Here is a 13,869-nt window from a genome sequence, read left to right on the forward strand (position 1 = left end):
TTTCCCTTTCCCTTCCTTTTTCCCTTCCCTTTTCCCTTTCCTCTCCCTTCCCTCTCCCTTCCTTTCCCTTCCTCATTCCCTTCTCCTTCCCCTCCCCTCCTTTTTCCCCTTCCCTCTCCCCTCCCCTTCTTTCCCTCCCTCCCCTCCCATCTCCATGTTTAAACGTTGAATATAAAATCCCATAGACAATGTAAACAATAAATCTAGCAGTGTATGAATCTGCAACCATTCAAATTGGAATATACTAATGGAAAGAAGTTTTACTCAGCTAATCTGGTAAACAGAGTAAAACCCTTCTGTTACTACACTGACCCCTCTCCAACAGCAGCACATATTCAGTAGTCCTCCGTTTCATTCACAAATCATGCTGAGCTTTCACTTATCCATCAGAAGTGTCTGAAGTCAGCCTTTCCCACAGCAGCCTTTGTAGGTGACCCTCCAGCCAGTCCTCTCTGAAGAAGTTATATGCTGCCATATACAGAGTTTTTGTATATCCTGATGTTCCTCAATAGCAAGCATCTTCTCTGAAAGGACCTTGGGGTCAACACTGCAGGTCATTCCTGGATTGATGAGTACAGAGAAGGTGAATCTCCATCTGTCCTACAGGGGCTGGCTTTTTGTCATCTTTATTTCAAACACTGTGTCATACAGGAAAGATATCTCATGCTCAGGGAGGTAGAAAATGTCCACTTCTTTTAACTGTGCTTCCTTTTGTTCAGAAACAGTTTATTTGGCAGATCTGAGATTATTACTTAATTCACACTACCTCAGCATTCAGTACTGAAAATTGCACAGAACTATTTGTCCACAGCACTCTTGAAGGGTATAACCTCATCCAGCATGCAGTTACATGTCCTAGCACGAGCATTTGCTGGTTTTTGTTTTGTTTCTAGCATTATACATTGCTTTCCACTGTAATTACATGAGAATATAAATCATGATTTTGATTTCCACAGTATGCTCGAGATGATTTTTCTTGTCCTGAATTTTCCACTAGTATCTAGAAAGCACAATTCTTCCAATTGTTGGCTGTTTTCATTGTAACAACAGTAACTCTTTTTTTTTTTTTTTTTTTTTCCTTTTCAAATTCTGAATATTTGTTTTAAAACAGATACCAATTAATACAATTTTTTCTGATTGTTTGCTGTGTGTTATGTGGGTATTATCAGACAGGTGGGAATTCATGAGACTCCTGTCAATGCAATTTCACATGACCACACATTTGCCCTTCAGCTTCTCTTTCCTTTTCTGCTGCTTGCTTTTTTTGCCATCGATTTGTAAACTCACAGTCCTGCGTTTCTCTAAGTTCAACAGCTCTTGGAATAACTCCTTCACATTGTGGTTCAGCTTGGCAGAGGTCTCCATGAATGCACACTTCCACTTCTTGGCCATAGCTTCTCCTTCACTGCTTTCTACTTCTCGATTTTGACTCTCATCATTTTTGTTACCCACCAGCATTATTGGAATGCTTTCTACATCACCTTTAATCTGACATATTTGTTCATAGATTGGTTTAAGTTCCTCCAAGGACTGCCGGCTGGTGATGGAGTAAACCAAAATGAAAGCATGCCCTTTAGAAATAGAAAGACGTTGCATTGCTGGAAACTGATGGCTCCCTGTAGTGTCAGTTATCTGCAAAGTGCATATGCTTTTATCACAGCTGATCACCTGTCGGTAGGTGTCTTCAATGGTGGGGATGTAGCTCTCTCTGAAAGTGCCTTTCACAAATCTCAAAACCAAAGAACTTTTGCCAACTCCTCCGGCCCCAAACACAACAACCCTGTAATCATTGCTTTGCTCGGGCATGTTTCTCAGTGTGTCTGTGGTTCAGCTAGAGGGGAAAATCAAGGAAACAAAGGAAAAAAATGAAAGATGTTAATGCAGTTAACTTTAGTAACTGAACTTATTTTTCCCAGTAAGAGAAATGAATGTGATACCATTGATGTTATTCGTGTGTCAGAATTGCAGTCTGGCCTGGATAACTAACAAATGACAATCTTCATCACTTATTTAAAATGAACATTGTGATTTTAAATAATATTCCTACTGGGCTAACATTACCAAAGCAAAATGCTACATATAAGAACTGATGTTTCATTGTAGCCGTGTCCTGAACAAACTGAGCTGAACTGAGATGGAACTCCTCTTTTGCATCCAATGAAATGTCTCAAATCATTGTTAAGACACACTGCTACATATGTGTATAACAGACAGATAATCACTGAATTATTAAGGATGGAAAAGACCACTAAGATCATTTAATCCATCTATCAGTCCACTGCTCTGAACATGCCATCTCTTCAGCAGCTAGGGAATTTATCTACAGTGCCCCTGGACAACGTGTCTTCATGACTTATAAAATGTATTTGCAGATTACCTGGAGTACTGCATCCAGATATGGAGTCCTCAGTACCAGAGAGACATAGACCAGTTGGAGCACATCCAGAGGAGGGCCACAAAAACGATCCAAGGGATGGAACAGCTCTTCAATGAGAACAGGCTGAGAGAGATGAGGCTGTTCAGCCTAGAGAAGAGAAGGCTCCGAGGTGACCTGGTAGTGGCCTTTCAATATCTGAAGGGGAGCTACAGGAAAGAAGTGGTCAGACTCTTTAGCAAGGTCTGTGGTGACAGAACAAAAGGAAATGGCTTCAATATTAAAGAGGGTAGATTTAGGTTAGATATAAGGAAAAAGTCTTTTACAGTGAGGGTGGAGAGACACCAGAAGAGACTGCTGAGAAATATGGTTGATGCCTTGTTCATGGAGACTTTCAAATTAATGCTGGATCAACCCCTGGGAAAACTGATTTAGCTGTGCATGCCCCTGTTTGTTGCTGGGAGTTGGACTAGATGGCCTTTAAAGTACCCTTCCAACTCTAAGGATTCTGTCATTCAACGATTCTATAATTAATCAGCAATAGCATAAAATATGCTTTCTTTTTAACACTTTGAAAGTGTGTGGCCCACTTTGATGCATTTTTCCATTTTCATTTCATGTCATGTTTGGTAAACTGAGATAGTCCATGTTCAGATCACTTTTTCATTCTAATGTTTATTTCACAGTATATGATATTTGACTTCTAAACTTATCAGAAAGGTTGTCCAGGCATCTTCACAACATTTTAAGTGCATGCTGTTAGGTATAGCAAATGCATATCTCAGTGTTCACTGTGAAACCTGAAGCAAATGAAAGTTGACTAAAACTAAACACTAGGACTACAAATATTGTCATTATTATTAAATAATAAAACTGATAAGGCTCTCCCAGAGTTCCAGGCTATCGTTATGCTAGAAATAAGTAAAATAAATGTGAAAAAGAATTTGTTTTTATCCTAGTAACAGTTCATATTGTACACAGCATGTGCAAGTGTCTTTTTTTGCTCTGTGACATTTAAGTAAATACACACTAAACAAATGGACTACAAGAGGAAAAGAGAATCTAGGATACCAATGCTTTTCAGGCCAAAGCTGGATATAGTGTTCTATAAATATGTATGACAGACTGCGTCATTTATTGCACACTTGCTTGTTCAGAGAAAAATGAACTGATTTATTAGGGAAGGCTGTAAGTGAAATGGCATTCCTTTGTCCAAGTCCCCAGTAGTGGCTGAAGGTGCAATGTTGTAGTTGTAGTAGCTAATCCAGGACAACACAAAGAGCTCCCTCACTGCTTAAGGAAAGCCTTCAAGCTATTTCTTCACAGCAGCTGAAGGAATGGTTGCATTGTGGAACAGAATTTTAGGTTACTATTTATTTGTCTAGCAGGGGAAGAACAGCAGTGTTGTTGTAGGGATACAGATGTACAGCCCCTACAGCCATACACCATTTGCCAGCTCAAGCTAAATTCTGTGCTTCCTCATCTTCAATGCTATCGCTACTTGTGCCAGATAGATTAAAGCCATACCTACCCATGCTGCGCTATCTCTTCATTTTGCTGTTCAAGGTCCATTCTATCTTAATTCTTACATCTGAGTAAGCTGAAAACATCTGTCTTTACATACTGTGTTGGAAATTTCCTCATCTGTATGCAGAATAACCAGTGCAACTGGGAATGCTGTTCCAGAGGCATAGTGAAGATTTGTGACAGTTCTGTCCACCCACCCTGGTTTCAGGCAGAAGGCAGCTTTGCTCTTCCATCCCTCCTGCGCTACAGTGACTGTCACTCTCAGACACCAGTTCAAATATGGGAAAGACTAATAAGTAAGGGTGCTAATCCTGAGGCAATGAAGCAAAACAGAATTCAGGGTTTGGAATTGTCACAGAAAATGGTGTATGTTTTTACATAAGAGGGAAAGACCTCTGAGGAAAACGGGCAAACAGCTCAGGCTGTTGAGAAAATAAATGAAATCAAAGGAGCTAGCAAGAAATGAGAACAAAGGAAGCCAGCAGGAATCTATGCCACTGAGAATAAACCTATGCCTAAGACAGCTGCAGACGTGCGAACTGAGAACAGTCATACAGCTTAGAGTCATAGGTGACTGCAGAGAATGAGCTAATATGAGAATCACAATTTTATAATTTCTATGAACAAAAAGGCAAGAGGTAAAAACACTGCCATTTCACCTCTGGAGTCGCTCAAGTGTTGCACAGTGATATAATGTGACACCCAGGAACTACAGGATGATGAGTAAAAACACATGTGACTATAAAAAGCAGCAAAATAATATGAGAAAAAAAAAAAAAGTAAAATTAAAGAAGCTACCTTCTGCTGCTATGTTAAACTGCTTGCTTGAAGTATCCTCACAAATCTTCAAGAAAGCTGGCACACATGATTACCCAAAAGTTGTAACAAATTGAAATGTGACATTCATGGCAAAAAGCATTAATCATCTGAAAAGCCACTAAGAGAACCTGAAATGACATAGTAATAGTCTTCAAATACTATGTCTTATATTTTCTTTCTTTTTTTTTTTTTTTTTTTCAAGGAGGAAGAGTGTATATCTGTAGGAGGGAAAACAAACAAACAAACAAATGAAAAAACCACAGGAATTAGTGAGTTTAAATTGCAGATGAAGTGTTCACTTTAGACAGAAGGAAAAGCTGACAGCAGGAAGAACAGATACCAACAGCTCAGGGAGGTTTTATAGACTGGCTTCAGAAATGATTGTAGAACAACAGGATAATTTGGATTGAAAGGAATCTGGGTAGTTCTCCCAGTCCAGTGATCACAGTGGGGTAAGGCATGAAAACAGAGGTTGCTCCCATTAGGACTTCAAAATTTATAACATTTCCCACAATCTAGCTGGGACATGTTCCTCTGCTAAATTATGATCAGAGTAACTTTTTTTTCCTCCACCTTCTATCTAAATGTGAACATCTTGGGCTTCATTTCATCTTGTCTTCTCCTCCTACCATTCTTTGCTGTGAAGAACTTTACTCCAGCTTCTCGATGGCAAGTTTTGAGGAGGCTACTGCACATAGCACACTGTGCTGAACCACAGCTGGACCCTCAGCCTGCAGCACACGACAGTACTCCAGCCCTGACCATCTGGGTACTCTTGCTATGTACTGCAACTAACTCAAAATTCTCCAAGGTCACTGCTGTTCCATACTCATTCTGCTGCCTACCAAGGTTCCAGGACCTTTTCTATAGAGTTGCTCCCCATGTTTCCAGCAGCCCCCATCTTAGGTTGCTGCAAGAAATTAGTCTGCCCCATGCACATGCCCTAAATTTAATCAATAATAGCAATATGAATACTTTGTTGTTGTTTGTTTGTTTTTAGCAAATAAAATGGAATGCTCAATGTGGATTTTAAATCACTCAGCAGAAAGACATGACATTTTTCCTACGTGGTTATATTCTCTCTGGACAGATATTCTCCTGCAGTGAAAATCATTCTGTGTGATTGTTGTGTATTTACACCCAGTAGTGCATTTGTAAATGTGTTTTATCCTGCCCTGTAAGTGTATTGATTTTTCTTTGCCTAAAATACATTATCTAAAACACATGAGAGAAACAAGTACAGTCTATGTTGTTCCATTAGTTTTCACTGTTCTGCTAAATGAGAGTACAGAAAAATGAACTTGGAAGAAAACTAAATTTCCAGATGAATAATATCCATACTTTGCAAATCTGTCCATTTCATATTTTGCACATGGAAAACAGCAATTGTTTTTCATGAATTTGTGTGTAATGAGGCCTCAGTTTCTTCCTTTGTTGTCTTTACAAATAACATCAATGAAAATTTATTAGTAGTCAGTCAGTTGAGCATGAGCAGGAGAGTGCCCAGATGGCAGCCTAGATTGTATCTGAAGAAGTACTGCCAGCAGGAAAAGCAGGGAGGTTATCGTCCTTCCATACTCAGCACTAACAAGGCCACATCTTGAATACTGTGTTCAGTTTCAGTCCTCTCACTACAAGAACGACATTGAGGCCATGGTGTGTGTCCAGTGAATGGCAACAAAACTGGTGAGGGGTCAGGAATACAAGTCTTATGAGGCTGAGGGAACTGGGATTAAACAATTTGGAGAACAGGAGGCTCAAGAGAGACCTTACTGCTCTCTACAACTACCTGAAAGGAGGCAGTGGTGAGGTGGGAGCTGGACTCTTCTACCAGGTATCTATCAACTTAATGAGAGGAATGTGTCAGAGGATTTTTAGACTGGATATTAAGGAAAAAACTTTCCCAGAAAGAGCAGTCAAGTACTGTAACAGGCTGCCCTGGGAAGTAGTGGTGATACTGCCCCAGGAGGTATTCAATAAACATGTAGATGTAGAACTTAGTGGGTGTAGTAGTAATGGGTTGATGGTTGGACTTAATTTTAGAGGTCTTTTCCAGTGTCAATGGTTAGATGATTCTATGATCACACAGACCATGGGTGCTGGTAAAATCCTTCTCCTTTATAACTGAAAGCAGTTAAGAAAAAGATACACACTCCAGATCTATCACAGTTTTGTTTTTGTTTCTGACAGTTCTCACCATGCTGCACTGTCAGAATTCCATGCAAAGTCACGTTGCAAATTTCTCTGAAACTTTTTGGCTACATGTTTTAGGGCAGAATTCATTTTTACAAAAAATCTGACCCTCCATTTGTTATCTGGAGCCAGAGACTTTGACCCAGTTCTTGAGCTCTTATGAGCCTTATCCTACTGGGATGTCAGTTTGATATACAGTAAAACGTTTGTCAAATGTTCTGTATTAATTTCCTGAAAGCTCTTTTTCCTCAGGCAAAATCATCTCATGTCAGTCAGATTTACTTATTTATTTATTAAGCTTAGGGAAACGTTCCTTTATTCTCATTGTAATGAAAATCCAATTAAATGTCAGCAGTGCATTTGGTGCAAAACCTCACATCAACGTAAAATAACAACCCATAAAGGCTATTTAGTGATGACATCACTTTGCAGTGATACATGATGGAAGGTGGACAATAGTAGAGAATGCTGTTAGAGATATGGTGGATTTGAGCATGGTTTATGATGACTTCAAAGCTGAAAAAGATAAGCATTATGAATGAAAAGAGAAAAAGGACTCAGAAAGGTTTTTTTTTACATGTCTATAGAGAAATATTTCTGTAGGATTATTATCACAATGTTTGCCAATGAATATAGACCTACAGAATGGGGATTTTATACTACTAGTATTTCCATATTTTAATGCAATACTGTATTTTCCATTCTTTCATCTTCCCTGTGCTTTCTTAGGCTTTCTTGTCAATGAAAATCTTGACATATTTGAAAACTAAACAGCTTCAAAAGGCATTTAAAACAGCTTTTCATTGCAACATGATGTTCTAGTGCATTTGGAAAGCACTTTTTTATTTCCATGCTGAACAAAATGTTCTTTGAAAGCATGCTTCTTGATGATCAACTGGTATAAATTCTGATTTCTTCACTGCAGGAATGTTATAACACTTGATTTATGTCAGCTCTGGTTTTTAGGCAGTTGTTCTTGCTATCTTTGTAAGCAGAGATGAATATTTTTGTACTGTTGATGTTTTTGTTGATACTTGAGTGCAGCCTTGGTCAGAGATAAGCATCCATTCAAAACACCTTCTACTTTTGAATTACATTTACATAAAATAGGAGGTCAACTGGCCAAGTAACAACAATATGACTACCTAGGCATGGATTAGCTGTATAATGAAGTTAATAAAACTTATTTGACATTCAGAGCAAAACTGTTTCCTAAATCAAAATTTCAGTTTGAAAAATCTTGGCTTATTTTCAAAATGTTTATTTATATTTTCATGAATTCCTTGCACTGTTAAGTCCGATAATTTTGTAAGCAGCAGACTGTTGGATAACATTTAAAAAAAAAAAAAAAGATTAAATAAAATTATACAAAGTAAAACACTATTTACTCATAACTGTTACATTTTAAAAATACCTTTCTAAGACAAAATTATAGGGAAATATTTTGGACCATAGCTAATGAAGTCTTGAAATGCAAGGAAATCAGTTACATAGTTTCAAGATAACAACTTGCTGTATTTTGTTCAAAGTATTTATTCAGTGACAAAGATCTTTAAGATTTCTTTGGGTTTCCCTCACTCACACAAACAGTAATGATACCAAACGAAAAGTTTACCAAGGGTGGCCTGATGCTCTACTGGTTGTCACTTTCCAGTCAGTGGATTGGGAAAACTTAAAGAGTATCTACACTCAAGTTCTGTTTGAATTCATCTTTACTTTTGGCATGTTAAATCTTCACTTAACTCAAACTACTTTTAGATTTATTTATCTATTGGAGTTTTTGGTAAAGCATTGTTAATATTTTAAGTGTTTAGAGATAAATGTCACTGAGAAGCCTTCATGGTTTTGCATATACATAGATAGCTATTTGTTAATTCACCCACTGAAATAAAAATATTGAGATAACAGTGTTATATTAAATCACTGTGGGACTGATATGCTTTTATTTGATTTTTCTCCCCAGCATAACAGCTGCGGTTTCGTTCTGTTTACTGTGGATTTCATTCATCTTACTAAAGAAAAAATGACCATTTTATATATAAACTTTTCAACCCATAATGCCACTGGATAGAGCTGTACAACTGTTCACTGAAATGTTCCACTCATATAAATATTTGCATGGTTGAAGACTTAAGTCTCATCTCTCAGTCCATTTTTTTTAAGAGCAGAATGCTCCTTATGGAAATAATGTATGACTTCACAAGCTATGGTGAACTTCTCTAGGTGTCCATTACCCCTCAAAAAAAACCCAGCCTTTTTCTTCTGTATCTAACAGAAAGATGAGTGGCTAAAAGCTTTCCTGAATGAATTAAGTTAGAAAAATATGAACAAAAAACCCCACATTTAAGTAAGTAAATAAATAAATGAAAGATCAAAATTTCTCAAGTAAACATTTGACTGTAAATGCTTCAGGCACTGACTACCATATATTGTGAAATTCATGATAAAAACATAGGCATACAAATGAACAAACTTACACATAACACTGTGCATGTTCTTGGAACACTGTTTCTTGGACCCTCCCTTTTCCCTTTTGCCTTTCCTCCTTAGTCCTCAATTCCCTCGCATAAACTTGAGACTTTAAACAACACTTGTTTAAACAACACTTCTGTAGAAGCAGAATCATCAAAGATCAAAGGTTGATGACTTGTTCAAGAGTATATAGCTCTTACTGTTGCCCCTTCTTGCCATGCATGCAATGATTGCTATCTTGACTACTGAGATAGTTCTGATACTCTTTATACAGACAAAATAATTCCCCATTCAAAACAATGTGGATTAGATCTTACCAAGGGTATCATTAGCTGCTTTGAAGTCCACGCCTTGCATGGCATTCTGTCCACAAACACTACCAGTCAACGAAATACATTTGGCAACTTCTAGGCAAGAACTTGTGAACAGACTAATATAGTGGGTTTCAGGACCTGAAAGGATACCTGAATAAGAATTATATGATCATATATGACATTATAAAGTGCAGTTCTGTTGTCAGTAAGGTTCCATGTGCTAGGAAGAAGCCTGTGCTTTCACCAGAAATTGTCTGCAAATCAAAAAGTTTGGAAGGCAGCAAGTAAAATATAAATGTGTGACAAAGAAAAAAAATCTATAAAGATGTGACAAAAAAGTGAAGATTTCCGATAGTAGTTTCAAAGTTTTCACAACAAAGTATGTGCTGTCTATGATGTGCCATTTGTATGTATGTAGTAGGAAATATATATATAATAGAAAAATGTTGGCAGTCTGTATTTTGAGAGAAGAATATAAAAATTAACAAAAGACGGTAATTTTCTTTTTCCTGACTTCACATTCATTTTAAGGTAGGACTACTGAACTTTTACGGGAAGGGAAATGTCAGTAAGCCAGGAATGTATCTGCACTTTTCATATGACTGGTTGCCTACATACAGATTTTGAACAGTGACGTTAGAAGTCTGTAAGGATTTCATTGACACCAATCTGGAAACACCTTAAACCAATTCCCTTACTTGAAATCATGGTGAGGGAGATTGTATTTCACTGCCACAGTGTACTGCACCTCTGCACAGTCAGAGGAATCAGAGGCTTATTTTGATCTCATAAACATAAATCTAATGTTCAACTCTAATTTACTCAAGAGGAAGTGCTTCTAAATTCAGTGTGAGTGCACAAGTATGTTTACCACACACTGACACCCACTTATTTGACATTTGCTCTCTTCTTTTGATACTCATATCAAGAATTACATGGTAATCAGTATTTTTCCTTGTTTTCTCAGAAGAGGAAAGCCTGTTTCAATTTATACGTACAGTTGAATAGCCACATCGTCTTTTATCACTGCCTTTGCAACAATAAGATAAATCATACTTTTTTTTTATTTTACTGCAACACCAAGAGTGCAGTGAATTATTTGCTGATAAAATCTTTGTTTGAATGGAAACTAAAAAATAACATTCAGAATGTATACATTTTTATTGTTTCCTGTAAAAAAAGGAAAGTAATATTTCTGATATTGTCTTTTTCTATTTTACAGGGTTTTTTTTGTTCATTTGTTTTTTATAAAATACTTTTTTCTAGTATGTAATACTGACAATTCATCAGTAAGTTCTGTTTCAGGTTCCATGTATAGATGGCTTCATGCTCACATGAATAATTATTGAGGTTTACTGCAAATTGAGAGCAATCCAATGTAACGGTGTCCTCTTGATAAAAACAATACTGGGGAATAAAATAAAAAAACTAAACTATTTAATTAAAAAGGAAATAAAGTAGAGGAAAAGGGAATATAGGGTTCTCTTCTGTAAGAAAATCTTTGAGCCAGAATAGCCTTTACTGCAATTCTTTAAAGCTAAGCCTGAGGGACCTGGGTACACTGTCACAGTGAAAAGGTGTGTTTTTGATTTTCACGCATGATGATGGGATCTTTACAAGGACAGACATATTGGTTAGCAAAGAAGTGAAGTTTGCAGTTGAAACTCAAAGGAAACTAGGACCAGCATTAGTAGCAAATTCAGAATCAGCAGGGACAGCAAATCTTATCCACTTAGGGAGGCTTGGGTTTCTTTTTACACTACAGACTGCAGTGCTGGTATAACACAATATTGAACACTTGGGCAGAAGGAACTTAATCTCTGATCTCTAGTCTTCCACAGAGACCTGTTCTGCACTATAGGAAGGGAATATCATTCAGTCTAATGAGTATCAGGTCTTAAGTATCTGCTCCAGTGCTACAGTGCGAACAGCAAAATCTAGAAGAAAAAATATGATTTCATTTGTTTTTGTCGTGGGACATGTGGAAAACTGTGTTTGCAATGAGTCTGACCAATTTGCAATGAGATTTTTCAGTGTAGGCAACTTCCAGTGAGTGGCAGGAATGGTATTTGGCATTAAAAGAGACTTTCTGGAATATCAAATCCAATCCATTGCTGTTGCAGGCAACAATTTCATAATCTCTTCCAGAGTTCTGTCTGAACAGCATGCAGAACCTCTTCTTTTTATTATTTCAACAAGAAAGTAATTTCAGAAGGTTAGTGGTTTAATGGTTTGAAACCATCCACCACCACCATTCACACCCCACTTATACCCATTTGCTCTTTGCTTTTCCCAAGAATGTAGACTGCTGTATACTGCAATCATTTTTCCCAGACTTTCAGTTCTATGGGGCCATTGATTTACCGATTACGTATTTGAACCTATTTCACATTTGGACGGCTCTTCATGAAAAACCATACAAACGCATTGTGCAGTGTAAGAGGCATTGTGAAACCTGAAGCTATTTCATAGTCCCTGAACAGCGGCACAGATGCCATACCATGAGAACTAGGCTCTACTGTGTTTGGTAAGCACAGCTGCGTCCCCCTGCAGGGATCTCCTGAAACCAGTGAAGTCAGAAAGGAGGGGGGGGGGGGGGAAACGACAGCCAAAATAAGCATCTGACCCAGAATTAACCATTTTAGGATCTAAAAACATTCCAGGTACAATAAAGTATAAACCCTGGCAAAAGTAAAACAGCAATCAGTTGTAATAGCTTCATTTATATGAAAAGGCATGTGAGTGCATGCATCACACACGTGCAAGTGTGTACATTCATAAACAGGAATGACACGTCCATCTATGATCAAGCACACATAAAAACACAAGATTCAGAGAATTGTTTTAAAATGAAACATTTCAAATCTTGTTACTCAGCCTGAGCTCATCCAACTGTGACTGAGGGCTGCAGCATACAGAACACCTCACATTATTACAGGGGAGACACCAGGAGAGGAAGTATTTTCAGCTCTGAATTCATGTCTCTTACAGACACTTGAGAATAGCCCCTCATTATTTATCTTCATTCATTCGGCTGAGAACAGCACAATCTACAGAGCAAGCAAAATATTTTACACCTGGAAGATGGATGTTGAAAAGTTGTGTTTGTTTCAAAGAAACCCATAACATATTTATATTCTTTCATCACATAAGGAAAAAACGTAGCTTTAACTTAAAAATATATATTTTTAAAGAGAATGGAAAACCTTCTCTTTGCACCATTGCAGTGGCAATGGTATAAGTAGGGCAAAATTCAGCACATTTAGTTTTAATGAAAGGCAGTTTGATAAAATAAAAAGCCATGACTAGCATCCCAATAAACAACAAAATATTGCTGTTAAGCTGCTCAGTATGCATGTGACAGGTTTCTGGCTTCCATATCAGCCCCAGCTTGTAATATGCCATATTCCCTACCTATGGTAATGATTTGGTTCAGATCTTGCAGTTGTAACTTAAGCAAAACTCTACTGAAATTCTTCTGGAGTGAGGACTATGGATTTTGGTCAGAGAAAATAAAAAGAACCTCTACTCCCTTTGCAAATCTATGTTTATGTATAAGGCAATGAAGACAAGCGATGGAAAGAAAATTACCTGTGAAGGAACAGAAGGCTCCAAAAGCTTTTCAGTTTCTGCCTGTCATCACACCAGTCTCTGCTGTGGGTTTTTCTCTACTAGGAGTGCGTCTCAGTCGCAGGGCTGTAACTCTATCCTCTCCTCCTCTGCTTTGTGTCCTGTGATGCCCACGTCCTGTGATGCCCGTTGCTTGCTGCCTGCCCTAGGCTGCGGCTCTGCACTCTCCGCGGGTGCTGAGCCCAGGTGGGTGCTGCTGTTGGCTGGGCTGCAGCCTCACTCCTGCTTTCTGCTGTTACAAATGGAATGGCTCCAGCCTCCGCTGGTGCTGCTGCCTAAATGGCGACTGCACGGCTCATCTAGGCTTTTAACTGCCACCTACTGCATAACTGCGGAATATGTGAATGGATGTGTATGTTACACATGTAGTTCTGGCATTCTCCCCAAATGCAGTGCATTTTTACAATTAAACTCCAAGCCTTCAATGTATTTAGTAGTTAAAACTGTAGTTTACACGAATCTTATATTTATTTATTTATTCTCCCAGAAGCTAAATACGGAGCAAGCCCACTCCTCTAACTTCAAAAAGCTTGCAAAGCC

The 13,869-nt window shown here is 38.0% G+C and overlaps 1 protein-coding gene across 3 annotated transcripts; it reads right to left on the minus strand.

Moving 5' to 3' along the window:
• Positions 1-228: 228 nt before the first annotated feature.
• DIRAS2 (DIRAS family GTPase 2) lies at positions 229-13,583 on the minus strand. Of its 3 annotated transcripts, XR_014939702.1 has the most exons (4): positions 13,291-13,395; positions 4,700-4,848; positions 2,378-2,583; positions 971-1,831 (listed from the first exon to the last, which is right to left on the minus strand). XR_014939702.1 is itself a non-coding variant. In XM_085529697.1 (2 exons), the coding sequence occupies exon 2, from the start codon at positions 1,804-1,806 to the stop codon at positions 1,207-1,209; it is 600 nt and encodes a 199-aa protein (XP_085385823.1). In that variant the 5' UTR covers positions 1,807-1,831; positions 2,378-2,516; the 3' UTR covers positions 229-1,206. The 3 variants fall into 3 exon arrangements, 1 of the variants encoding a protein (XP_085385823.1); XR_014939701.1 differs by lacking the exon at positions 4,700-4,848 and having other exon boundaries at positions 229-1,831; positions 13,291-13,583; XM_085529697.1 differs by lacking the exons at positions 4,700-4,848; positions 13,291-13,395 and having other exon boundaries at positions 229-1,831; positions 2,378-2,516.
• Between the last annotated feature and the right edge of the window lie 286 nt (positions 13,584-13,869).

Source organism: Coturnix japonica, chromosome Z (assembly GCF_054131305.1).
Source record: "Coturnix japonica strain WE chromosome Z, WE-NBRP24, whole genome shotgun sequence".
NCBI classification, from domain to species: domain Eukaryota; kingdom Metazoa; phylum Chordata; class Aves; order Galliformes; family Phasianidae; genus Coturnix; species Coturnix japonica.